The 27103-nt window shown below is 41.3% G+C and overlaps 1 protein-coding gene across 1 annotated transcript in view; it reads left to right on the plus strand.

Moving 5' to 3' along the window:
* The window catches only part of myo1d (myosin 1D), a 427465-nt gene that overhangs the window by 232808 nt on the left and 167554 nt on the right, over positions 1–27103 (plus strand). The window contains exons 17-18 of the mRNA XM_052038938.1: positions 12116–12339; positions 21523–21667. Of these exons, the coding sequence (XP_051894898.1) occupies positions 12116–12339; positions 21523–21667 (369 nt within the window). The remainder of the gene's footprint in view (positions 1–12115; positions 12340–21522; positions 21668–27103) is intronic.

A 27103-nucleotide genomic window follows, 5' to 3' on the forward strand; every position in this document is an offset into this window, starting at 1 on the left:
ACCCCATTTCCAATATATCTCCCATTACCTGATCCTTCACCAACAAAAACTATTGAGAAATTAAGTTCTTGCACAATAGAAATCTGTAGAAGGCGTTTCTAGATCTAGAGGCACTAAATCTTATTAATGCATTGTTGATGGAAAGCCCTTCGTGGAAATCACATAAAGTATACTTTAATGTACTTCACTGGGCATATTGCATAAAAACATACACCACCAATGATAGATCTTCCAGAGCCCAGAAATAGTGTATGATACACACATAATGTGGCCATTCTTCCATTGAATTATAAGCAAAGGACCTTTCTGACCTATTTAGGTACACATTGAGATCTCCTTGTACAACACCAATGCTCCTCAACCAATGTGTTTAAATAGAAATGACTTAGCTTATAAGATGTTACTAACACAGAATGGCTGCTTATTTTTGCCTACATTGATCAGTGTTCTTCAAAACTAAAAACAGAATGCTTTGGATGTGATAAATTACTAACTAATTGCAAATATTTTTATTATCAGTAAAAGGAAGGACATTCATTAGGAGTCTTTTCTACAAATAGCATTGAAATAACTTCTTGAGAGATTTTTTTGCACTAGCCACTGGAACCTATGGACACCATTAGACCTGGATCACTGTTACCAGGCAACCTAGCTAACAGTACAATGCCAATAATTATTTTTGTTTCTGACTTTGGGATTCATAAATATAATTCGAGTTGCTTCATATAGAATAATTGCATCAGTGATTTACAAAAGTGAGATTTATGATCAGAATTATGCACCTATCAAATACATAACCTGTTATTTCAAAAGCATACCTTATTCACAAAAGGCTAGACAAATCCAATCACTGCACTCTCAATCATAATCAAGCAGTAACTCCTTACCAATAAACTGCTCAGTGATGTTTTATGTTTTGCTAGAACCACTTGGCTCCAAACATCACTGCTATGGTCCAAAATGGCCCAAGGAACTGAATTCTAGAAGTGAGAGGCATTCACATCAAGGCTGCATTTGATTCAAGTGTGGCATCAAGGCACTCTGGTAAAACTGAAATTAATAGGCATTAAAGTGAAAACACTCCAGTGGTTTCAGTCATTGCTCACACAAAGGAAGATGGTTGTGATTGTTGGAAGTCTATCATCCCTGCCACAGGACATCACTTCCTGGGGGAGTGTCCTAGGCCATCTTTAATTCCTTTACTACTGACCTTCCTTCCATAAGGTCATTAATGGAGGTATTTGCTGATGATTGCACAATGATTAATTCCATTCACAACTCCTCGACAAATGAAGCAGCCCTTGCTTGCATGCAGCAAGACCTAGACAACATTCAGGCAAATTACGTTTGCACTACAAAAGTGCCAGGTAATGACCATCTCCAACAAGGGAGAATCTAACCACATACCCTTGATATTTAATATCATTACCATTGCCAAGTCCCCCACCATCAGCATCCTGGAGGTTGCCATTGACCAGAAGCTCAACTGGACCAGCCACATAAAGACTGTGGCTACAAAAGTAGGTCACAGGCTGGGTTTCCTACCTCAAGTGATAACTGCCTGACACCCCAAGGCCTCTTCACCATCTACAAGTACACGTGAGGGGTGTGATGAAATGCTCTCCAGCTTCCTGGGTGAATGCAGCACCGACAACTCTCAAGAACCTCAGTCTTATCCAGAATAAATCAACCCACCTGAGTGACATCCCATCAACCATCCTAAAAGTATATATGCACTGCTATCAGCTCACAGTAGCTGCAGTGTGCACTGCAGTTACTTGCCCAAGCTACCCTGACTGTACCTGCCAATCTCACCACAACCTCCACCATTAAAAAGGACAAAGACAGCAGGCATGTGGAGACTGTATCACCTGCAGATTCCCCTCTAAATTGCAAGCCATCTTGACTTGAAAATATATTGCTAGTCTTTTATTGTTGTCACATTTAAATCCTGAAACTTCATACTCCCTAAGGGGGTATCTTCACCTGAAGGACTGCAGCGGTTCAATCAGGCAGCTCACCACCACCTTCTCGAGAGCAATTAGTGTAAATGCTAGCAAAAGGAACTTGAACATGTGTGTATGCGCAGGCGGGTGCACGTGCAATATAAATTGAAGGACAGCAAATATGAGATGTCTGCTTTATTAGTAAGAACATCATACGTTCCAGGAATATGTTGCATCATATAATGGGCAGAATGATACATAGAAACTGATAACGTCACTTTTGTGCAAGGTAAAAACGAATGGGGAATTAACATTGATATCGGAATTGATTAACCAATAAGGATGGGCGAAGAGAATTGAATTGAATAGAAAAGTGGAAGAATTTAGGGAAAGTATTTTCAGGCAAAAAAGCTAATATGAACTAAGGCTTGCTTGGTACTGGTGAGCCAAAGGGTGAATGTTGCTAGAGGAGGCTACAGTGGTATGAAGGGATGGATTGAAGTGTAAAGAGCGACCATATTAACTTTGAAGCTTTGAAAGTGAGAGCATTAAAAGGGATCTTGAAAAGTTAGAACTGTTTATTATCAATGAACATGTGGAGACTGACTCCGGAATCAGTAGGTGATGCTATCAAAGTGTGGAAGTCAGGGGAAGATATTTGGAAGATTCCCAAAGTGACAGTGTGAAGGAGGAAAGGCCACAAGACCTTCCATCAGGAATTGCAAAATAAGGTTCAGACTTCCGTAACCCTGAGACACTGGGAGTAATTTTACAAATCACACCACTGCTTGGAGCAAGATGAACAAACTAAGAAGCTGACAGGATCAAATTTTAGATCTTTGGAATAAAATGGTAGATCTAATGTGGAAGATGGTGGATTTTTTTAAAATAACAAGCATAATACTTCTGTGATGTTTTCCTTATTTAAAGGTCAGAAGTTTATTTTGTTAGAAGATACAGAATAAAAATATTAGCAATGTACCTGCAGTTCAGTCAAATATATCTAATGATGACAAACTATGCAGGACTGCCTTTTGTATTAAACTATTTATCATTTGTGTCAGCATCAATCATTCACTTACTTCTGCCAGAACTTTGATTGCTTTAATCAATTTATGTTTCACAAAGACCTCCTGGAATCTCTCTAGCCCAGGCTTTCTAGAATTCTAAAACTGACACTGGAGGAGGAAGATAAAGTATGCTGTCAACATATACAATGCAAGCCAACAGTTGCTAATTATTAAGGAAGACCTAACCACTGACCTATTTGCAAATCACCAAGTTCATAACTAAATATATTTCATTGAGTGATCCTTAACAATTTTTCATCATTGCATTTTGAGAAGTCACTGTATTTGAAAAATCTCAGATTTTTCTTGATGCAAAGGCAGTTTCACTAACTTTGGATGCAAGTTGCCCTTTATTTCAAAGCTCTTTGCAGTATTTGTGGTTCACTACAGATTATGTCAAAAATGCCTGTGAATGTACAAGAAATTGGCAGCATTAGACCATTGCTGTTTCAGCATGGCTCTTTAAAGCTGGCTGGATGATGTAAAAGTATAAAGCATGTAAAGAGTGAGTGACACAAACTCAGCCTGTGTGCAGGCCATTCATCCACCCATATTCTCCACCTCACCTTTATATTTTCTGGAGATAATTTCTACATTGTGGATATCATCACATGCTCAACACAGTGAAGAACAGCAGTGGAAAATTAATCAGTCTTCCCATTTTCAACCTGGGGTGCAAAAGTCGTATGTGCCTGTACTCCCATCAGTTTTGCATGCTGCACGAACCACCTCATCCCACCCCAACCCACTGCATGCAGGCACTGCACACACAAGACCTCACTGGCACATTGATCACAATCCCAGTATGGAACAATCATCTCCCAAGGTTCAATAGTTTATTGGTTCATTTCAGTTAATAACATTCTCTGCTGTCTCCAATCCCATTGATAAGTTGAGAGAGGAATGGGACTGGTGGTTAAGTAATTAAATTAGTTGTTAAAATTTACTAATTACTGAAGTAATTAAATCTATTTAGTCTAAATCTGTATCACCCAGACTGCTGCCACCTTGTATTATTCAAGCATCATATCTGCAGTTTGCTTTTTTTTAAGCCTCTAACTTATTATTTTTATTAGCTGAGAGAATTTTACGAAGACTTCATTTAAAATGTATTTGAAATGGTTCAAAGTATTTTCAAAGATAGTTCAAAGTATCTCAGTTATTCTATAACTTAGTTACTTAGTTATTTAATAATCAGAATAAAACAAAATAATTGCAGAATATAATAGGGATTGTTATCAACCAATAAGTTAGTGAAGTCTCATCACAGAAATCACTGGAATCCATTAGGCCAGATCATGGTGTTCCAATTTCTCCCTGCACAATCACTGTCCACGGTACCCCAATATCTGCTTCTACCTTATTCAGGTGAGGAATGTCTATATGACTGGCCAACTATGTCCTGGAGTTCATCCATCTGATTCCAATGACGCACTGTGGAACTCTACTCCTGAAACGTCTCCAACAGCCTTTGATTGCTAAAAAAAAACTACTTCAAAAGCCATTTACTTGTTGTCTCAATGCCAAGATAGAGAAGCAGTTACTTGTGCAGATTTCTTTCAAGAGTTCATTTTGTTGATAGAGTTGCATTCTTTCTTTTAGAATTGGAAATGAAACCATGAGCCAAAAATGAGCTATATATCTTACCAATGTAACAGACATATTAAAGTCTATGAAATAATTATCATTTGTTTTCCCTTTATGCCTTTCTGCTGAGAAGGTAGAAAGGTAGCTTATTGCATTCTGTATCTTCATCAGCAACAGCACCACTTTCTGACTGCTTCCAAAAAGAACAGGATGTGTTCTTCAGCAGCTTAATGGGTACTTTGTGATTAAAATACTTCATCATTGCAACCCACTTCAGCTGCCTACCCAAAAATTTTTAACTTTTCAAAAAATGTTAAAGAATAAATATTGTGTCAAAAATTGAAACTCAAGCTCTCCAGGTATATCCACTGCTTTTAGATTACCATACGTTACAAAAGTATAAGATGTTGGGTTGTGTTCAGTGATCAGTATAAATGTCATACAAACCCACATACTTCCTTTTAAATAGTATAAGTTCCCTAAACAATTTTTGTGGTGTTCCATTTCCTCTGTTTGAATCACCCTGTTTATTTCAAATGGGTGCTATTTTGTCATCCTACATAAATTTCCCAGCTAGGTGATGCTGTACCAGCAGTGTTATATTGGTATTGGTTTATTATTGTCACTTGTACCGAGGTACAGTGAAAAGCTCGTCTTACAAACCGATCATACAGGTCAATTCATTACACAGTGCAGTTACATTGAGCTAGTACAGAGTGCATTGATGTAGTACAGGTAAAAACAATAACAGTACAGAGTAAAGTGTCACAGCTACAGAGAAAGTGCAGTGCAATAAGGTGCAAGGTCACAACAAGGTAGATCATGAAGTCATAGTCCATTTCATTATATAAGGGAACCGTTCAATAGTCTTATCACAGTGGGGTAGAAGCTGTCCTTAAGTCTGGTGGTACGTGCCCTCAGGCACCTGTATCTTCTACCCGATGGAAGAGGAGAGAAGAGAGAATGACCCGGGTGAGTGGGGTCTTTGATTATGCTGGCTGCTACACCAAGACAACGAGAGGTAAAGACAGAGTCCAAGGAGGGGAGGCTGGTGTCCGTGATGCGCTGGGCTGTGTCCACAACTCTCTGCAGTTTCTTGCAGTCCTGGGCAGAGCAGTTGCCCTACCAAGCCGTGACACATCCAGATAGGATGCTTTCTATGGTGCATCGATAAAAGTTGGTGAGAGTCAAAGGGGACAAACCAAATTTCTTTAGCCTCCTGAGGAAGTAGAGGCACTGGTGAGCTTTCTTGGCCGTGGCATCTACGTGATTTGACCAAGACAGGCTGTTGGTGATGTTCACTTCCAGGAACTTGAAGCTCTCAACTCTCTCGACCTCAGCACTGTCGATGTAGACAGGTGTATGTACACCGCCCCCTTTCCTGAAGTCAGTGCCCAGCTCTTTTGTTGACATTGAGGGAAAGGTTGTTGTCATGACCCCATTCCACTAAGCTCTCTATCTCCTTCCTGTACGCCGACTCATCGCTGTTTGAGATACGGCCTACATTTTCTGTCTGGAAACAGTCATAATTTATGTGCTTCCTGCCTGCATTTATGATCTTTCTTGTACCAGCATTAATCCTTAAGGCAGTTCCACCCTGTGAATCCTCTCATTTTTCTTTAACCTAGTTCTCTCTAAATTTTATCCAAGGCCCATTTTATCAAGTTGTAACTCCCATCCAGTTCTCCCCTTTACTTAAATTGTTGCTGTTCTCACACCCGCAATAGCTCGTGTTAAATTCGGGTCTTTAAATTCAGGTTAAATTAGGCACAGAGCCTTGACTGCCATTTGCTTATCCTTGATTCCAGCTTGTAAACTGGCCATAAATTCACTTGAGCACACCCAACAATTTTCATCCTATAAGTCTCCATTTGCTCCAACAGTCTACTGATGTAGCACGTCTGAATCTAACTAGGAATCTTTTGTTTAAAGTGTGGAGCTTCAATTACCCAATTGCCTGAAAGGCATTTTCATGATTTGGGAAAAAAAACTATAGTTAATCTAAGAGCTTTAAATAACCAAAGGAATTTGCCATAGTCCTTCAGGGAATGAAGCATGTCACCACTAACCAACATCACTGGTATAATCTTTGATTCCACTTCCACGTGATGTGCTTTACTTCTAATGCTGCTTGAAGTGGCTGCTGAGTCACTTGGTTGCAACCTGTCACCACAGAGTTCAAAAATATGGGATAGACATAGGAGCAATGAACTTAGCACTGGATCAGGAAAAAAAAATCGGGCAACCTCAGTCCACTAAATTCATCCACATTTACCATTTGGTAACAGGTTGTGGCACTGTGGTATTCTACAGACTCTTCCTTATAGACTCCTGATACTATGCAGATTCACCCCTTAGCATCAAATAAGGTCAAGCAAACTTCCTGCTGATCACCAACTACTACACTTTTTGATCACAACTTTTTCCAATTCTAGTGAAAGCTTTGTAGGCAGTAACAGAAAAATAAAATGTATTCTTTGAAGTGAAACTTGTTAATATCTGCACCAACTGAATCAGGAATGATGTGGCTGTGGTTGTTGGTCTGGAGCTGCATCAGGTGATGAGAGAACTAATTTGGGCAAATAATGTCCATGTGTTACCTGTCACAAAATGATCTGACTACAAAAGCATTGTCAGGGGCTACCACTAATCCTTGTCTCAAAAATGAAGTTTTGTTGCAATGTCAAGGGTGACATAACCTACATGTTAGGTGGAACAGACTAAAACAGCTCATAAGTAGGAACCCAAAATACACCATGAGCCATTACTTGCAAACTGGCATAACCGCATTGTATAGGAAATTGAAAAATTTCAGTGTTCACTCTCCTTCACCAATCTTTCCATAATCAATTGCCATAAAGAGATCATAAGATTATTGCCATGGGATGGAGAGAAAAAAAACATTCCTCGTGGATACACTTAAACTGCAGGCATTTTAATTATCAAATTCAGTAAAAGAATTGATAGAGATGCTTTTTCCATCAATGTTGATGATGAAACCCAATGATTTATCTCCAACTGATGCATTTATGAGTCCTTTCATGACCTTTAAGTTTGTTTGTTTAGCCCAAGTGTTTTACTAGGCAGAGGTGATAGGGCATTAAGTTAACTTGAGGCTTAATTTTCTTTGATTTTTATTTCCTTCAGTTAATCGAGCTTACCTTCCTTCAGGGAGTTGTTTCAAATGTGTAAATGAATTGAGAGAGAATATGGATAAACAGATGAGAAGGGAATAGATGATTATGGTAACAATCTTAAATAAGGAAGGATGGGAGGAAATTCAAGTGGAGCACAATGACGCTTGGACTAAGTAGGCCAAATAGCAGGATATATTTTATGTCATTCTCAGTTCTCCTGTGACTTAATTTTTGCCTGTCATAAGAATTATACTTCAATGCATTTTACAAGGTGGGTCTTAAAGGCAATTAGGCCATTTGAACTGACCATCACAATAAAATACTCCCAACAAAATACCTTCTTGCAGAGGCTGAAAACCCCACTTTAGGTGCACATCACTGCACCTCTGTTTGCACTTGCTTTTCTGAAAATTAGAATGTCCAGAATCTTTAAAGGAAACCAACGGGAGCGTGATTGAAGTTTTTTACAATGATACCTGAAAGTGGTACAGCTGTCACATAGGGACGATTCCTCTATCCCTTCCTGTGTTCCTGTGGGTTAATGATGCAAGTAAAGGACAGCTGGCTTGTGTAGCCCGTAATCTGCAGACTGGAGTCCTGTTCAAATTGAGATGGCTTATAGTCTAATGACAAAGTGATGAAATAGAAATGTACTGAAACATTAGACAGTGATTTTTAAAACACATTAAATTTTTTCATCCGTTTAACAAACCAAATTGGTGTAAGGTGGACTAGCAGAGCTAGTAGAAGAGTCTTTTGGGTATTGTAAATGGGATAAATTTGAACTTAAAAGCAGTAAGATGTTAACTTTTGCGCCCACCAGTAATACCTCACAATTGAACCTTTACTGATGTAAAGGGAGACTGCCATTTTATTATTAACCCAACCAGGTCTTCGTTTTCAAAGTTTTATAAGCGCTATAATTTACTTGGTTTATTACAGACGTCTGGAAAAATGCTTAAAATATGCTGGCTTCTAGTCGAGCAGAGGGTACAAATTCATTATGACCATTTGAGTGGCGAGTAGTATCTCACAATGTACTGGAACTCAGTTGGAATGAAATCCCATAAACATCCAAAGCCAGCAAGATAAACCTTGTGTCTCGATATAGTGCCCCTAGCCATCCATTTTGGGCTTCATGTGAAAGGCTGCATCTGTTTGCTTTGGAAAAGCAATTTGAAAGCAGCTTGCTCACAGCATGTCATCTTGAAGAATTAACTTCACTCTTTATTTTCAATGCAGAATAGGTTTATCTGTTAAGACTTGTGAAAGTCTTGGATGTTAAAAATCCAGAGATAACTGAGTTACTAACTATCTTTCCCCATTCTTAAAAACACAAGAATAGAACATAAGAAGTTAAACTTAAAAATATTTAACCAGATTCTGTTAGCAACAACTTTTACGTGTAAGCTTGCAAAGCAATGCCTTTCTCTGGACAATATTGAGGATATTCAATTATTGTTGTTCTTACCTCAATTTTCATGATAATTCTGTTCCATCTGGTTCCACTGTAAACTTAGTACCAAAAAGCCTACTGTTTAAATGCATAAATATTATATTTCATTGTCAATTTTGGATGGAAGCTTCCATAAGAGGAATGTATTTAATATGTATTGATACTTGCTTCTTTATTCTCTGCTACATTTGCAAATAATTCAGTCTTTGATACTGAACAAGAAGAATACGTGAGATACTACCACATTCTCTTCTAGGCTTGAAGGCAAATAACGTCATGCCTGAAAATGATTGCTATGCAAACCATTTCATAGCAGAGTAAGCTACTGATCTATTTTGCTTAAAATAAAGTCAAACTTAGAATAAAATGTCATTGGTAAAATGTAAGAAGAATGCAACAGTGAAAATCAAGCCCTTGGGTGAATCTTATGCCGAATGTCTTGTATATGGAAAAACATTCTGTCTAAAGATCTAATCTTGAGCCAATCTGAATTCATCCACAAGGAGTTAATCTACCATTAATCTACTGTTTTTAATATATTATCTTAATCTACTATTTTTCAGAAAGATTCCTTGCCAAATGGAAACCAGTGTCAGAAACTGTAGTGGAAGGAGTTTCAATGGGCCAGATAGTCCATAACTTGTCCTGAGCCTTTTGTTTGGCTCCTGCAGGGTTCCCTTGGTAATATTTAACTTTTGCAGCAGCATGGATTCTCGAGTGCTTGCTGCTGCAGCTTTTTCATAAATCGGGGTAGTTTGTGAGCAGATGTTAGACCTCAAGTAGTGCAAACTGAAGTCCTGCCCACAGGTCAGTACGGTGGACTGCAGTGTAGCACAGTGGCATAGCTAGTAGAGTTGCTGCCTCTTAGCTCCAGCGGCCCATGATCAATCTTGGCCTCCAGTGCCATCCATGTGGAGCTTGCACTTCCTCTGGGTGCTCCAGTGTCACCTCACTTCCCAAAGATGTGTGGATAAATAGGTTAATTGGCCATTGTAAATTGCCCCTAGTGTGTAGTTGAATCTAAGGGGGAGTTGATGGGTATGTGTGGAGAATTAAATGGGTTAGGGTAGGATTAGTGTAATAATAGATGCTTGATGGTCAGCATAGACTCTGTGCCAAAGAGCCTATTTCCATGATGTATGACACTATGATAACTCCTGCTGCTAGTAGGCCTTTCGCACTGTTTCTGAATGTCTCTAATGAGAAATGGTGGAAATACATTTAAGCAACTTAAAAAAAAATTCAAACACATCAGAAAATATTATTTTAAAATGCATTCAACATTTAATTCAAAACAGTGGTACTAATAAAAGCTTAAAAGAAAACCAAGTAGTTTCACTTACCATTTTAATCAAGGTCTATAATCCCAGTCCTTTGAATAGGGTCACACTTGTCTGACAGTTAGTTAGTGTAAGGCTGAGCAGCCAGTTTATGAAGTATATCCGTTCCCTCCACTCATAAAGATTAGGAACCAGCTCTGAATGCTGGGGAATCCAGGGATGAGTGGGAGTTCAGATGCACTGGAATCTGGCCTCCGGTGGAGTCTACATTTGTGCGCGGCAGAGTACAAGCATGGAATTCCAGAATGTGCTGGCTCACGCACTGCAGCTTAATGCCATTTCTCAACAGAGCTCCCAGTGTCATCACCCTGATCTTGTTCAATAATAACCTGGAAGATACCAATTTGAAAATTGAAATAAAAATGCAGGGCAAGAGGGGAAAAGCAGGGAAGTGGGACTAATTGTATAGGTCTTCCAAAGAGTCAGAACAGAAACTATAGACTAAATAGCCTGTTTCTATGCTGCATAATAGTGGAAATTTCTTTGAATGAGCTTGCATCTCTACTAGAACCTGAAAGTTTCTTGTTTTATGTGGCTTAATTCCTGTCAGTCAGTCATGGTCAAATCTGGAATTATAATGGGACATAAAATCCACATGGTCTGGATTTCAAACAACTGAATTTAAATGAAAAGTCAAGCCATTTTAATTGAAGCACCTTCACCTGAACAATTTTCTTGTTAAACAACCTTTTTTGTCTTCAGGCAGATGAGTGCCTACTGGCTTCCATTTGAAAACATTCCCAATATTAAAACCAAATCATTATTTTGGTTACATACAGGAGACACCACATTACAGGGAGGATGATTGCGTTCCTAGAAAACAGTCCAGATGTGGGAGGGTGTATAAGTAGATAAGGAGGTTTCAGTAAAGGCCGAGGTTTCAGTCTTGAACCAAGTTGTGTCGTAAGTATATCATCGAGCAAAAAGTTGTTAAAAGCAAGAGTTTTGGTTGCAAATAAATTAATGATCTGAAGAGCTGCAATGCTGATTGGTAATTGTTGATATGCTAGCGGAGTGCAAGAAGGCCACGGTGGCTTCTCACCTATTCTGTCGACCTATTCTGTAGTCCTGGGGTTGTTGATCTTAGCCGCTGCCAAAGGATGATAGTTTTTAAATATTGAGAATCAGTAGAGTAGTCAACCAAAAGACTTCATAAAGAATTTTTCCTGGAAGGTTTTTACAGGGTTGCATTAGTGAAGGCCAAGGATCAAGTCACCTTTCTTTGTCCATGATAGAATGGTGCAGAATAATCTTGTGGGGGAAGGAAGTTGATAGGGAGGAGAAAAGGGTGCTTTTCCAAATGGGATATTATCTGAAAATTAATTCTGTCTGAATCAAGAAGTGCCTAACTTCAGCAAGTATATTAGAGGGCCAAAGTAATGATGTAGAAACTGCAGGTGATCAGAGACCCTCTAAGGAACAACATAGAAATGCTCGTTTATCAAGATACCCTTATAATTCAATTTGAAACAAAAGGTTTTCAAAGATACTTAAGCTAATTTGGGCACTTCTTGTATTTTAGGTAATTGGTAGATTTCTAGCCTATTTTCCTTAATTAAACATTCATTTTCTTTTATAGGTCTGGAGGGGAACCATAGCTCGACTTCGCTATAAACGCACAAGAGCTGTCTACATTATCATAAACCACTACAGGAGGTACAAAGTGAAGTCTTATATCCGGGAGGTAGGAAGGCGTTTCCAGAATGTTGGGACCATGAAGGATTATGGTAAACATGTGAAATGGCCAACTCCACCCAAGATCCTACATAAATTTGATGAAACACTGCAGTCTGTTTACCAAAGGTAAAATACTGAGCAGCATTATCAGCACGATTCAGTAATCATGTACAGTAAACCCTTAAATACTCAAAAACGGCAAAAACTATTTATTGCCCACCAACTCTGTGAGTTACTTTGCAGATAGTGTTTTCAGAGCTGAATGAGACTTTTATTTGTTGAAAAGATTTTCCCTGAATTCTCTCAAATGATAAGTCACATAGACAGAACCTGATCTGTTAGTGGGACATATAACACTTTAGTAATAGAATACCAGCATCAGAAGAGGCTGTGCTTGTTTCCACCTTGTCAAAATATTTCACACTCTTAAAAGTTAAGTCAAAACTCCCCCCAGGGATTGTCTAGAGACTGAAATTAGTCGTTGAATGATTTTCTCATGAGCAAAAGAACCTATAGTATGAAAGTCTAGTCAACACTGTACTGGTAGGCTTTGACCGCGAACTTGTGAAACTGTGAAAGTTAAGGGTTTACTGTACTGACATTTCAAATTCTAATTATTTTTATACTGTAACTTTTGCTTAAGGTTTAATTGTGGTTTCCTCCAGACTTTAAAGTCATAAACAGATTCTGTTTTCATAACTTGATCATCATTTTTGAGTTAAAACTTGCATCTTTCATTTTCATTGTGTCCATGGAACTGTGCTGGCATTTGATAAATAAACTCTAAATTGAGGTAAATCACCAAACACACAAAATAAATGGGGTGCAAGCTCAGACCTTTCATCGGTTTAGAATGTATTGTTTACCATTTCTATGACAACCTCATCAGTTCATGCCTATCAGACTCAACCATTTGGTCAGGTTTCTTTAGGATTAAATAATATGCTAACTGCAGCATAATACCCAAAATTCCAAGAAAGTATAATTTCAAAAATTCATTATCAAGCTTCAGGAAATACAACAGCATTACTTTTTAATATGTAACCAGTTTATGTAAGAGAATGCAGAAAAATGCAGTATCTTCTACCAAGTGATTTCAGAAATATTGTACTGTAAACTGAAATATCTAAAACTATAAAGCTAGAATATATAAACAAACTATAAAACTACCAATACTAGGATTAAGCTTTGCTTAAAAATCAAAAAACTATGCCAAAGGATCCATGGAAAATGAATGGTTAATTAATTTTGTCAATAAAACTCCATGCTGACAATGAGTAGCTATCATGCAGTATTTACATTTTGCTCTTTATTTTTATTAATTTTTTGGAATGTGGTCACCACTAACAAAGGCAGTACTTTTTGTCCATCCCTATTTGTCCCAGAGAAAGTGGTGGTGTGCCACCTTCTTGAATTGTTGCAGGTCCTTCTGGTGAAGTTACTTCTACAAAACAATTAGATAAGGAGTTGCAGGATTTAAATCCAGCAACAATGAAAGGACATTGATATATTTCCATGTCCGGGTGTGACTTGAAGGGAAACCTGCAGGTTGTGCCATTCCCATGAAAATGCAGCTTTTACCTTCTTCGCAGTAAAATAAATAGGTTTGAGAGAAGCTGTTGCAGTAATCCTTGGCACTTGCATGCCATTGTTAAACATGGAAATGTTCCTGGAACTTCCTCCTTGTGTATAATTATGTGGAAGAAAATGAAGATTTTGCCAAAGTTTTTCAGCCTGAGGATTTCATTTGAGAGACTGTGTCACCTAGCAGAAATTTCATTAGCAGCTACCGTACTCAACAGCCAACAAGCTCAGGAAAAAAAAAGTCAACAGACTCTTGTGACTGACAGGATCACTTCTGGTGCTAAACCCATTTACTGGCAGATTGCAGATTAGGCTTGCTTTAATGTGCCCATGTTTGAATACAATACCAACCTGAAAGATGAAATTCACTACTTCTTTAAAAGGAACATTTTTTACAGAGCCTCAGAAGCAGTAAGGGTTCCTTTTATGTATTCCTCTAAATTCAGGTTAAATAGATTACAAATCACAGAACAGCACCATGTACTTCGCAGATTGAGTGCAGAGGGATATCGCACCAGTCCATAACTTTGTCAGTATTAGTTGCATTCATAGGGACCAGAAATTGAGTGATTAAAGTTATTATTGTTAAATTAATGAACTTTTCTGTAAACTAAAACTGAAATGAAAAATTCAAGCCCTGCATGTGGAATAATATCTTAGCCTCAATTAGTTGTGCCTCAGACCACAATAAATGTGCTGAGATTTTTTTAAGCTAAGTGCCTGATTTTCTGAGTTCTGCATGTGTACATAATGTATTTGTGTATCAAGCACAAAAATTTAAGGACCAGACCTCAATAAAATGAAGTGAGTGTCCTTGATTCTGTCCTCTGAAGTTACAGCTGACGACAGTATATCCTCTCCTACTGTCAGGCTTCTCGGCCACACTAATGATTTATCTGGGTCACTCTGTACACCAGTATTTGGTACTTTCAAGATCCTTTCAAGGTTGGCCTTTCAAAACATAGGCCAACCAAGGTAACGTGTAGTTAAACCAGGGTGTTTAATTTATCCATTCAGATTTTTCTGCAAGATGCAATGATATTGCTGTGAACTGAATTCCAAAATGCCAGAACATGGCTGCAACATCACAGCAGCCAGAAGATCCATCCCATCGGTCTCCCAAATGCTCATCCATATGTACAGGCTGTCCGTAAGTCGGCCATTCATAACCTGGGGTGGACCTGTATTATGAATGCTGTTGGAGGCAAACAGGTCAATGTACTGACATTTAATTACTCAAAGTTTACTTATCTATGCTCTTTGGTACCCAGCAACCATTTTTGTTCATACTTTGTGACATAAGTGCATGATGTTTGATATGTGACAGATTGCTCAACGTACAGAGGCAAACTTTGAGTACAGTTGAAGATGCTGAAATCTGGAGCAATAAACAATCTGCTGGAGGGATTCAATGGGTTTCATCCTGATACAGGATTTTGACCCGAAATGTTAGCAGTTCCTTGCCCCCCACAGGTGCTACTTGACCCACAGAGTTCCTCCAGCAGATTGTTTGTTGCTTGGAAATGTGGTATTCTGTTAGGGCCAATACAGAAAAAACAAAATAGATCATCTACTCAGATGTAAATTTGTGTTATTTAATGCTGTTAGGACTCATTAACAAAGAAAGAAAATATAGATATTGATCTTCTGCTCAACAAAAATACTATAACAAAAATTTTCTGTTGAGAGGCTGGGTCTGATTAGGTATTAGGCAAGTAAAAGCACTTGGTAGTGAGAGGTCATTGATAAAACTGGCTGGAGACATTGAACTGAACAAATTATTTAAAAGTCAAAGTTGTGGCGACTCACCGTCTAGTCGGGCGAACCGGCTCAGCAGTCGGGTCGCGCGGCGTCGGAGCGACGAGGCCCAAGATGGCGGCGGGCCTCGTCTTTCCGAGCGACGGGGAGAACCCGCGCGCGGGAAAGTCCTGATGATGTAGGACTTACGTCATTGCCGGTTGTTTTGGGCGGGAACATTCTCCCTTAAAGGGCCCGCGCAAGGCGGGAAAATAAAACAGTTCTGTTTGGCAATCCTCCGAGTAGAGTCTTGTTTTATTCCGCGGTAGCAACCACTACATTGGTGACCCCGACGGTCCAAACGGCTTTTGGACCCGCGAAATGGACGACAGCACAGCAGCCAACGCAGTGGCCCTCAAGCTGCCCACCTTTTGGACACTTCGGCCCAGCGTCTGGTTTGACCAGGCCGAAGCGCAATTCCACCTTCGGCAGATCACCTCTGACTCCACGAAGTACTACCATGTGGTTAGCTCTCTGGACCAGGAGACAGCCGCCCAGGTTGGAGACTTCATCCAGTCGCCTCCGGAGGAAGGTAAGTACCCAGCTTTCAAAGACCTTTTGATCCGGACCTTCGGCCTCTCCCGTCGTGAGCGCGCCGCCCGCCTGCTTCATCTGGATGGCCTGGGGGACAGATCCCCATCCGCCCTAATGAATGAGATGCTGGCATTGGCCGAGGGACACAAGCCATGCCTGATGTTCGAACAGGCCTTCCTCGAACAGCTCCCCGATGACATCCACTTATTGTTAGCTGACGCCGACTTCAGCAACCCCCGTGAGGTGGCTGCCCGGGCAGATGTCCTGTGGAGGGCCAAGCGCGAGAGCGGTTCGTCCGTCAGTCAAATCACCAGGCCGCGAGCCCAACGCCCGCCTCGCCCGGCCCCAGCAACCGAGCAGCCACGCCCCAGGAACGCAGACGACAACACGGGTGACCAGCTGTGCTTCTACCATCAGAGGTGGGGTGCGGAGGCCCGTCGATGCCGCCCACCCTGCAAGTTTCAGGGAAACGCCAGGGCCAGCCGCCACTGATGGCTACGGCGGCTGGCCGCCGACAGAGCCTCCTCTTCGTTCAGGACAAGAAATCTGGACGGCGTTTCCTTGTTGATACTGGAGCGGAGGTCAGTATTTTGCCCCCGACAGGCCGCGACACTCGTGACAGGCCACCAGGTCCTCTACTCAATGCCGCCAACGGTACAACGATACGGTCTTTCGGCACCCGTACGCTTCAATTACACTTTGGCGGCAGCCGTTTTACCTGGACCTTTACCCTTGCCACCGTCGCCCGACCACTCCTAGGAGCCGATTTCCTTCGGGCCCACAACCTGTTAGTCGACCTGCAAAGGAAGCGGTTAGTCCACTCTAGCACTCTCTGGACCTATCCCCTGGGAGAAATCAGCCCACCAGCTCCACGCCTGGACTCCATTTCCCTTTCTGGCGACGATTTCGCCAAGCTCCTAGCCGAATTCCCATCGATTTTGGCACCTTCGTTTACAAATTCTAGGCCCACACACGGGGTACGACACCACATCATTACCACAGGGCCACCCCTTCATGCCCGAGCACGACGATTACCTCCAGACAAGCTCCGCCTGGCAAAGGAAGAGTTCCGTCACATGGAGGAGCTGGGGATTGTTCGCAGGTCAGACAGCCCCTGGGCCTCCCCCCTGCACATGGTCCCCAAAGCCACCGGAGGGTGGAGGCCCTGCGGCGACTACCGCAGGCTGAATGACGCCACCACCCCAGACCGCTATCCCATCTCTCACATCTAGGACTTCGCAGCGAACTTACACGGGGCCCGCATCTTTTCCAAAGTGGACCTCGTTAGGGGATACCACCAAATCCTGGTCCATCCGGATGACGTCCCCAAGACTGCGATTATCACCCCATTCGGCCTGTTCGAATTCCTTCAGATGCCGTTCGGCCTTAAGAACGCCACACAGACCTTCCAGCGGCTGATGGACGCGGTAGGCCGAGACCTGGACTTCGTGTTCATTTACTTGGACAACATACTGATCGCCAGCCGTAACCGCCAGGAACACCTTTCCCACCTCCGCCAGCTGTATTCCCGCCTCCGCGATTTCGGCCTCACGATCAATCCGTCCAAGTGCCAATTCGGACTTGACTCTATCGATTTCCTCGGCCACAAAATCACCAGCGACGGGGCAACACCCCTACCCGCCAAGGTGGATGCTATCCGCCATTTTGCCCGCCCCGACACAGTCAAAGGCCTACAGGAATTCCTTGGGATGGTCAACTTTTACCATCATTTCATCCCTGCAGCAGCCCGTATCATGCGCCCTCTGTTCTCGCTGCTGGCTGGTAAGGGCAAGGACATCACCTGGACTGACGAGGCTGCGGCCGCTTTCGTTAAGGCCAAAGACGCCCTGGCAGACGCCACAATGCTGGTACACCCCAGGACTGACGTCCCGACTGCCCTCACGGTAGACGCGTCCAACACCGCGGTGGGTGGGGTACTGGAACAGCTACTCGAAGGCCGCTGGCGACCCTTGGCATTTTTCAGCAAGCACCTTAGACCGCCCGAACTGAAGTACAGCGCTTTTGATCGGGAACTTCTAGCGCTGTATCTGGCGGTCCGGCATTTCCGATACTTTCTAGAAGGCAGGCCTTTCACCGCTTTCACCGATCATAAGCCTCTGTCCTTTGCCTTCTCCAAATTCTCCGATCCCTGGTCAGCTCGTCAGCAGAGACATTTATCCTACATTTCCGAGTTCACAACTGACATCCAACGTGTCTCCGGAAAGGATAATGTCGTTGCTGATGCACTTTCCAGACCAACCATCCACAACCTATCCTTGGGTGTCGACTACACGGCCCTAGCTGACGCACAGCAAGCCGACGACAAACTGCCCAGCTACAGAACCGCAGTCTCGGGTCTGCAGCTCCGAGATTTCTTGGTTGGTCCAGGTCAGCGGACCCTACTTTGCGACGTTGCGACTGGTCAGCCCCGCCCTATAGTCCCTGCAGCCTGGCGGAGACGCGTTTTTGACTCGGTACATGGGTTGGCGCACCCGTCCATCAGATCTACTGTCCGACTGGTCGCCAGCAAGTTTGTCTGGCATGGCCTGCGCAAACAGGTCAGTGAGTGGGCCAGGACTTGTCCGCACTGCCAGACGTCAAAAATCCAGCGACACACCAAGATCCCACCACAGCAGTTCGAGCCTACCCGTAGGAGGTTCGACCACATACACGTCGACCTCGTGGACCCTCTGCCGGTTTCAAGAGGAGCCGGGTACCTCCTTACCATCGTGGACCGGTTCACGAGGTGGCCTGAGGCAACCCCCCTGGCTGACATCACAACTGATTCCTGCGCCCGGGTGCTGCTCACAACTTGGGTCTCACGTTTTGGCGTTCCGGCCCACATCACTTCAGACAGAGGCACCCAATTCACTTCCAGTCTCTGGGCTGCATTAGCGAACCAGCTGCACACCACCACGGCCTACCATCCTCAATCAAACGGGTTGGTAGAACGTTTTCACCGCCATCTGAAATCGGCCTTGATGGCCCGCCTGAAGGGTCCTAACTGGGTTGACGAGCTGCCTTGGGTCCTGCTCGGCATACGCACTGCCCCCAAAGAAGACCTCCGCACTTCGTCAGCTGAGCTTGTATACTGGGTGCCACTAGTTGTCCCCGGGGATTTCATACTTGCCCTTCGGGACCAAGGGGAACAACCCCCAGCAGTGCTACAAAGACTACGCGAGAAGCTTGGCGCCTTGGCCCCGATTCCCACCTCACGGCACGGTCAAGCCCCATCCTGCCAGCCCAAGGAACTACGGGACTGTAAATTTGTTTTCGTTCGCAGGGGCACACCTCGGGTGCCATTGCAACGACCATATGAGGGACCGTTCCGAGTCATATGGAATAACGGATCCACTTTTATTTTGGACATTGGAGGCAGGGAACAGGTTTTCACGGCGGACCGCCTCAAACCGGCCCATTTGGATCTGCAACAGCCTGTCGAGGTTGCCACGCCGCGACGCAGAGGCCGCCCCCCTAAGCGGCAGCTGGCACAGCCCACGGACCTTGGGGACTGTCTCGCCGGTTCTGGGGGGGGGTTGTGTGGCGACTCACCGTCTAGTCGGGCGAACCGGCTTGGCAGTCGGGTCGCGCGGCGTTGGAGCGACGAGGCCCAAGATGGCGGCGGGCCTCATCTTTCCGAGCGACGGGGAGAACCCACGCGCGGGAAAGTCCTGATGACGTAGGACTTACGTCATTGCCGGTTGTTTTGGGCGGGAACATTCTCCCTTAAAGGGCCCGCGCAAGGCGGGAAAATAAACCAGTTCTGTTTGGCAATCCTCCGAGTAGAGTCTTGTTTTATTCCGCGGTAGCAACCGCTACAAAGTTATAATAATTGCATTACGTTTGAGTAGATAAGTGTACCTGATTCTTATTTAATCCCCTTTACTATAAATTCCCCTTATTCCCACTTCTGATAATGCTGGTTCCTTGTTAATATTTTGCCCAGATGTTCATTCTTTGTTTAGAATGTAAATGTTGACAAGTATCAGATTCTGACTTGACTGTAATGCAATATTAGGGCATTCTTGGCCAGATATAGAAACCCTAACCTACTTTTCCTGCCTTCATTTAGGCCCAAATCTTGTACAGAGTAGTTTGCCGATCACCTGGTCACAAACCCCATTGTTACTTCGAGCAGATGTGAGCCAGCTCCAGGCTGATTGGTGAGGGCCAGCACAGATTAATATCGTCCCCAGCCAAAATGTAGCCATGTCCCTAGGTTAGTGCCTGTTAAAGCTATCAAAGAGGTTTGTGAATGCCACTGATTTTTTTTGCAAACATTCAAAGTATTAAAATTAGCATATTAAAATTATTTTAAATTCTTTAAAACAAAAATTTAAAATACTTCCACTTCTCCCTCGCAACTGATCCTCTCCATTGAAATAATTGAACTTGCTTTTCTTCCTGCTATAGGAAAAGCGAGCAGAATTCCCAGCCCAAGCATTGGGAATTTGGAGAAGTTTGCACTCTAGATTCCATGCAGAGTGCCATGTCAGAGTGTATTCAGGAACTTCTATTAATCTTTTGTGTAAAAATTTGGTACTTCTGCAATTGCAGAACTTCTGCATAGTTACGGAGCTAAGTGATGGCAGGTTAGCACGGATCAGCAAGCATATTCTGCAGAAGGTTCAAACCGTTAATGCAGTATTGCCTTGAGTTGAGATAAGATGGCTTAACATAAAACCGAGCATCGAACCTGCCTCCACGTGGTGCAGCTACTTATTTTGGCATTCAGCAGAACCAGACAGAAGCATATAATTTATAGCTCTTCAGTGGAACACAGTTGAATATACAGTTGTCATTTCTTTGAAAGTTGGTCATGGATTATAATTAGAGTTTTTTTTGTTGCAGCTGCTGAAAATATAATTGGAAATCAGAACATTAATAACTAATGTTCCACATCATAGAAAACAATACTGAAACAGAAAAACACTGGGCTTTTTGGCATTCAGTTTACATTTTAGATATTAATAGAAACCTCAGAAAAACAGTCCATTTAGTTTACAAGTCAAATGCTGTAATTTGAGCCGTGAATACAATTTATGCTTTGCAATACAGATTACTGTTACACATTCCCATACAATGATTACTGCTTCCAACTCCGTGGCTCAAACATGTCATTCTTGTCACATAGAGAATGTGTGCTGAAGGCCCATTCTAGTGTCCAAAATATAGGCTGACACTCCCAGCAAAGCATTGAGGGAATAGTGCACCTGACACGTCTTTCAGATGAAATGTTAAGCCAAAATGTCATTGGACTCTCAAAAGCTTTATATTTTTAATCTGCTAATTTTTAACACTTTGAATGTTTGCAAATGTCATTTTGTGAAAAGTGCTCATTAAAGGCAAAGTCTTTCTTGCATTAACTTGTTTTAATTTTAATTCTGCCATTAGATGGAGAGCACATCTGCTTATTAAGAGTATCCCACCTGCTGACCTACCACAGGTCAGAGCAAAGGTTGCAGCCTTGGAAAACCTGAAGGGTCAGAGAGGTGATCTGGGCCTCCAGAGAAGTTGGGAGGGCAATTACCTGGCAACCGTGAGTATAAAGTTATTGCATTGGAGAAATTACATTGGATAATTTCCTTTCTTACTTTATACTGAATGTCTGAAAGTGGTATAAAATTCTTAAATTTACACTAAATGTTTGCAAATATGTTTTTTTTCAAGTGGAAAGCTAAATGCCTTGAACTGAGATTGTCTCTTATAATTGTTAGTGATGATGGTTATAAATCAAATAAGACAAATTTTCTTTGTTAAAATAATTCCAATCTCAAGGACTTCTTCCTCAGGCTTTGTTCTAAACAGCATCTCAGTGTAGTTTAATTTCAGAGAGCAAAAAGGAACAACTGAATCTGTTAACTGTTTTGTTTTGATTACTGAATTTAAGCTACTGGCACTTATTCACTTCAATGGTCTGTATTTTTCTGCCGATAAACTCTGGATTACATTCAGGAGGGGAAAGTATGTTAACTCACCATATAATAAATTTCACACCGAATATGATGACTTCCTTCAATGCCATTTAGGAATGAATTAATTTTTTTAGAAAACATTTGTTATGTTTTCTTTTGAAAGGTTACATTTGCCATCATATTTTCCAGCATGTGACATTGAGCTTCCATGCATGTGTTGATGTGTTGACCAGGAGGTTATTTCAAATTGTAGGTTTCAAACTTCTGCCATACGTTGACAATGTCATTGTATACCATTAGCTGCAAGTCCTATTGATCACAGAAATTATAATTTATAAAACTTTAACAGCATAAAATGAATAAAATTGAGGCATGTTATAACCCTGCCCGTAGTTCCTCCCAAATGACATGGGTAGATGCAATTTGTATAAGAAAGTCAAAATTACTCCATGTGTATTTGACTTCTTTACATAAGAAGTCAAGTGTAAATAATTAATTCTGCACCAATTCCAAACCTTTCAAAATGGAAAATAGACTTCATGTTTTGATCCCTTTAGTCCAGAAAAACATCCTGCTTGTCACTGCCTCTCAGGATCAATTTGATATGACCTTGGCTAGCTCAGTGGTTGAAATAACTGGTGTGGATTACTTAACAAACTCAGGCAGTCTATTCCAAATGTTGACTTAGAAATGTTGAGGATTGCAGTAGCAAATTCACATAAAAATCCGGATGGTATTGGAGTTTGTATAGTCCATTTCAAGAATTTGGTGAAATAAGCAAGGGGTTAGAGTTATGATTTTTCACATTTTTAAAAATTAATTAATTAATTTCAACTAATGAGAGAAGATTTCTAAGTATTGTCAATTAATAGTAGTTAACTTGTGCTATTAATGATGCCCATTGTCTACTTGTTAATTTTTTTAACATGCTTTAACTGCATGCAACTTGCCCTGGAACTGTCCTGCTCTAGCTAAATGTAAAAGTTCAGGACCATATTTTAATTAGGTGCCTTCTCTGGTCCCACAGTTCATTAACTCCTGTCCCACTCCTTACATCCAAACCAATTTACCATAATCATTGCCAACAGTTCAATCTTTTCACCTTTATCAATAAATGAGTGCCACACACTTTCAGCTTCTTATCATTTGCCATTGACATCGACATCAAACTTGGTGTAGCCCAGTCAGCCTAAAGTTGGATGTTGAAGACAATCTCCAAAGTTTGCATCACTCATCCACTTGTACGCACTGCTTTTCTCAAACTATTTTTGCAGTGGATTGCAACACAGTGGAAGGCAACTTTATCCTTGATCTGGCTAGGAGGAGAAGAGGTGACAGCAGAGGTGTGGGAAATAGACAAGACACAGTTGAGATCTCTATCAACTGTGATAGAAGTGGAAGCCACAATTAGAGAAAAAGGAAGATATCCTTTCAGAATAGGTACCTCTGTTTCAGAATAGGTACCTCTGAGATGTCTTTCTTTTAACCTAATCATGGCTTCCTCTCTACCATGGTTAACAGAGTTAACCATATAACCATATATATTAACCAAATAGATGATATATGGTTAAGCATATATCTATTTATACACTTCCACTCTTGCCCTCTCTCTTCCCAGCCAGAACAAGAATAGCATCCTCACTTTCCTCCTTGCCTGACACCACATTCAATAGATCATCCTTTGCAATTCCAGCCGTCTTTAATGAGATCCCACCACCAGACACACCTTCCAATCCCTCCGCACATCCTGGTCCACTTTTCCATCTCCATAAACCACTCCCCTTCCTATGGCACTTTCTTCATGCAATTGCAAGTGATGACACGGCTTGCTGTTTTACCTCATCCCTTCCCACCATCAAGGGACCTAAATAACCCTTACAGGTGAAGCAGTGATTCACATGCATTTCTTCCATGTATTGCTCATGATGTCATATTAATTCTCCAGCCCACTCTCACTCAAGTCTATTTGCCTGCTGCCTTCTGCACTGTTCCAATGAAGCCCAATAAAAGCTTGAGGAATGCACCTTATCTTCCCTCTGTGCATGTCACAACACTCGGGACTCTATCGATGGCCCTGCCATGGGAATGGTATTCTGCATGAAGTGTACGGTGAATCCTGGCCACTATATGCAAACAGAAACTAGTTTATTTGCATAAATATTCAGCAGTTATATAAATTTAATTCTGTTCATGGTTATAAATCTCTTTTTTTACCTATTCACATTAAACAATTTGGCATTCTAAGGTAATGTAGTATAGCTGGATAATTCCCAGAGAGGGGAATTTATGAAACTGTGTACAAGATTCCTTCTTCAATCAGTACACTTATATAGCTTCATTGTGGTTGGATAGAGTTGTGAAAAGACCATGAGCTAATTGAATTGTAATCATGAATGCCCTACCTTTGTCCTTGACTCCTATGTGCTTATAAAGCGAGAGGCAGTGCTAGATCAGGCTGCTGAAATGTTATTGAACACTTTGGCTGTCACAACAAGTTTAAGTTCCAAATTGAAAGGGAAAAAGTTGGAACAGAAACAAGAGTAACAGATTGTAATTGGTGAGATTTTAGAAAGGCAAGTAAATTGGGATTATTTAACAATGAAATAGAAGCACCTCAGTACAAGTGACAATAATAAACCAATACCAATACATAATTGTAGATCAGCAGTAGATATTTTCAAAAATAAATTGTGAAGTTAGTATATTGATGCTTACTCTTTAAGATATTGAAAGTTACTACATTTCACCATGCCATGGATAGAGATTAAAAGCAAACTGATTAAAGAAGAGGGCATGACATATAAAAATGATTTTTAAGAAAAAGGCCAAATGTGCGGAACAAGGGAAAGAGATCCATTGTAGTTTATGTGCAGAGAGAGTGTGAACATGGATTCTATATTCTATCAATATATTTAAAATCAAAAATGTTTAAAGCTATAAAACAGAAGAATACAGAGAAGGAGATAAATACTGACGGCAGGTCAACATACTGAGACTGGACCTGAGGATTTCAAGAAAAAATATGTAGGTTCAAGAAACTATATTCCAGGGTTTTATTGTGCTGGAGGACTAAAATTAATACATTTTCAAAAAGGCAAAGCTAACTGTGGTAATATCAGACCATTTGGTTTAACCTCTATGATGGGGAGCATCTCTGAAACTTTATGGATGAAATGGTTAAATATCCAGATGAAAGAAAATAATTGGACATAACTGATATGTGTTTCTGAGCACAAGATTGTGGTTTTCAAAGGGGGAACCAATTTGGTGGAATAGAGAAATCCAGTGCACTTTTGGAAAAGCTTTGGCAATGTACTGTGCAAGGAGTGATTGGAAAATATTGGCAATATGAAATTAGGGGGTGAGCAAGCTAGATTAGACATTTGAAAAAGAGAGGAAATGAAGAATGGGAATCAATTTACCAGAGTTGTTGTAAGTTGGTAATAGTGTCCCATTGGGTTCTGCCCCACAGTTGTTCCTCCACTGTGTATTTAATGATTTGGATGCATGGCTAGAGAAAGTGGTTTCCAAGTTGGTTGTTAGTACCAAAGAGGAGGCACAGTAACTAAAATGAGGACTAAATAAAGTTAAAAGAAAAAATGATAATGAAATAAACACAAATGTGTCAGATGAACCTCAACATCTGTAGGGTATGCAGTGATGCATTCTGATTAATAAAAATTAATGGCTATACTTGGAATGAGGAAAAACTGTGTGATGTACAACCACATAGGGATTTGGAGATGTTCATGAAATCAGAACCCCAAGTCAGTAAGGCTGTAAACCAGTTGATTAAATGTTGGATTAATGCAAGAGGTATACAATGTAAAAGGTGAATTGCTATCATAAATCTATATAGTACTTTGGCAAAATTACAATTGAAGTACTGTGTGTGCTCTGAGCTCCAGAAGTAGGAAAGATAGCAACATAAAATCGGTACAGAGCAGATTCACTAGATAAAAAAATGCATAAATGTGACAAATTCTGAGAGAAATAGGGGCTGTTTTAATTAGATTAGATGTGGTTTAAGGATTATTTGATGAAAGCTAACATATGAAGAGACAGAGTAGATAGAAACAGACTGTTTTTGTTGGACAAAGGGTTTGGTGAAAAGGATGTGAATATAAAATTAAATACAGACAGATTGAGGCAGAAAGCAGAAGTCGTCTTTATCTGCTGTTTCAGGCTATAATATTGCCCTATGGGCATTATTAATTAAAGCAGAGTCATTCAAGAATAAGCTGCAGAGGTGGTTGCGTCAAAAGCCAAGCAATGGAAATAGGAACTGGTTAGGCCAACCTTCTCACTGCAACGCTGCAACTCGCCTCCAAAGTGCTTCCTTCTGAGGTGGAATTAATCAACAGGAGTAATGCAAAACTGTTAAAACTACATTGCTTCTGCTACAGAGCCAAGGTCACCTCAACCTTAGTAGTTAAGCTGCTGTATGAAGATGATGCTTTCATATGTCCAGGTTTGGAGGTTGATCTCCAATTAATTGACTCATTCACTGAACCCTAAGATGGGCCTTACACTAAATATCCACAAAATGAATGTCCCCTACCAGCCTACTTCTGCTATGCAACACCACCCTGCAGTAATAAAAGTCCATGATGAGACTCAAGTGGACCTTATCTCAGGAGCCAGGTCTCAGCAAGGACAGACACTGATGATGAAATATACTATTGTCCTCAGTGCTGCAGAACAATCGCTGTACATCTGAGTATTTGAAGATCAAAACCTGACACCCAGCAATAAACTTGTGTTGTACCAATCAGCCATGATTCCTATCCTCCTCTATGCTTCTAAGACATGGCTTACCTACACCAGACACCTCAAAGCACTGAAAAGACACCACTAAAGCACTGAAGTGGAAGGAAGTCATCCTTGATCTGAAGGGACTACCCAAGAAGTAGCAGCACAGGTGTTTGAGGCAAAAGGGAACAAAGCTATATGGGAACACACTGTAACTATGGAATTCAGCCAAATTATCATTTGACTAAATTGGCATAAAGTCCTATTTTCATTTGTTCTTGTAAAATTCTGAATCATTGTGGAAAGGA

Source organism: Pristis pectinata, chromosome 25, assembly GCF_009764475.1.
Source record: "Pristis pectinata isolate sPriPec2 chromosome 25, sPriPec2.1.pri, whole genome shotgun sequence".
Taxonomy (NCBI): domain Eukaryota; kingdom Metazoa; phylum Chordata; class Chondrichthyes; order Rhinopristiformes; family Pristidae; genus Pristis; species Pristis pectinata.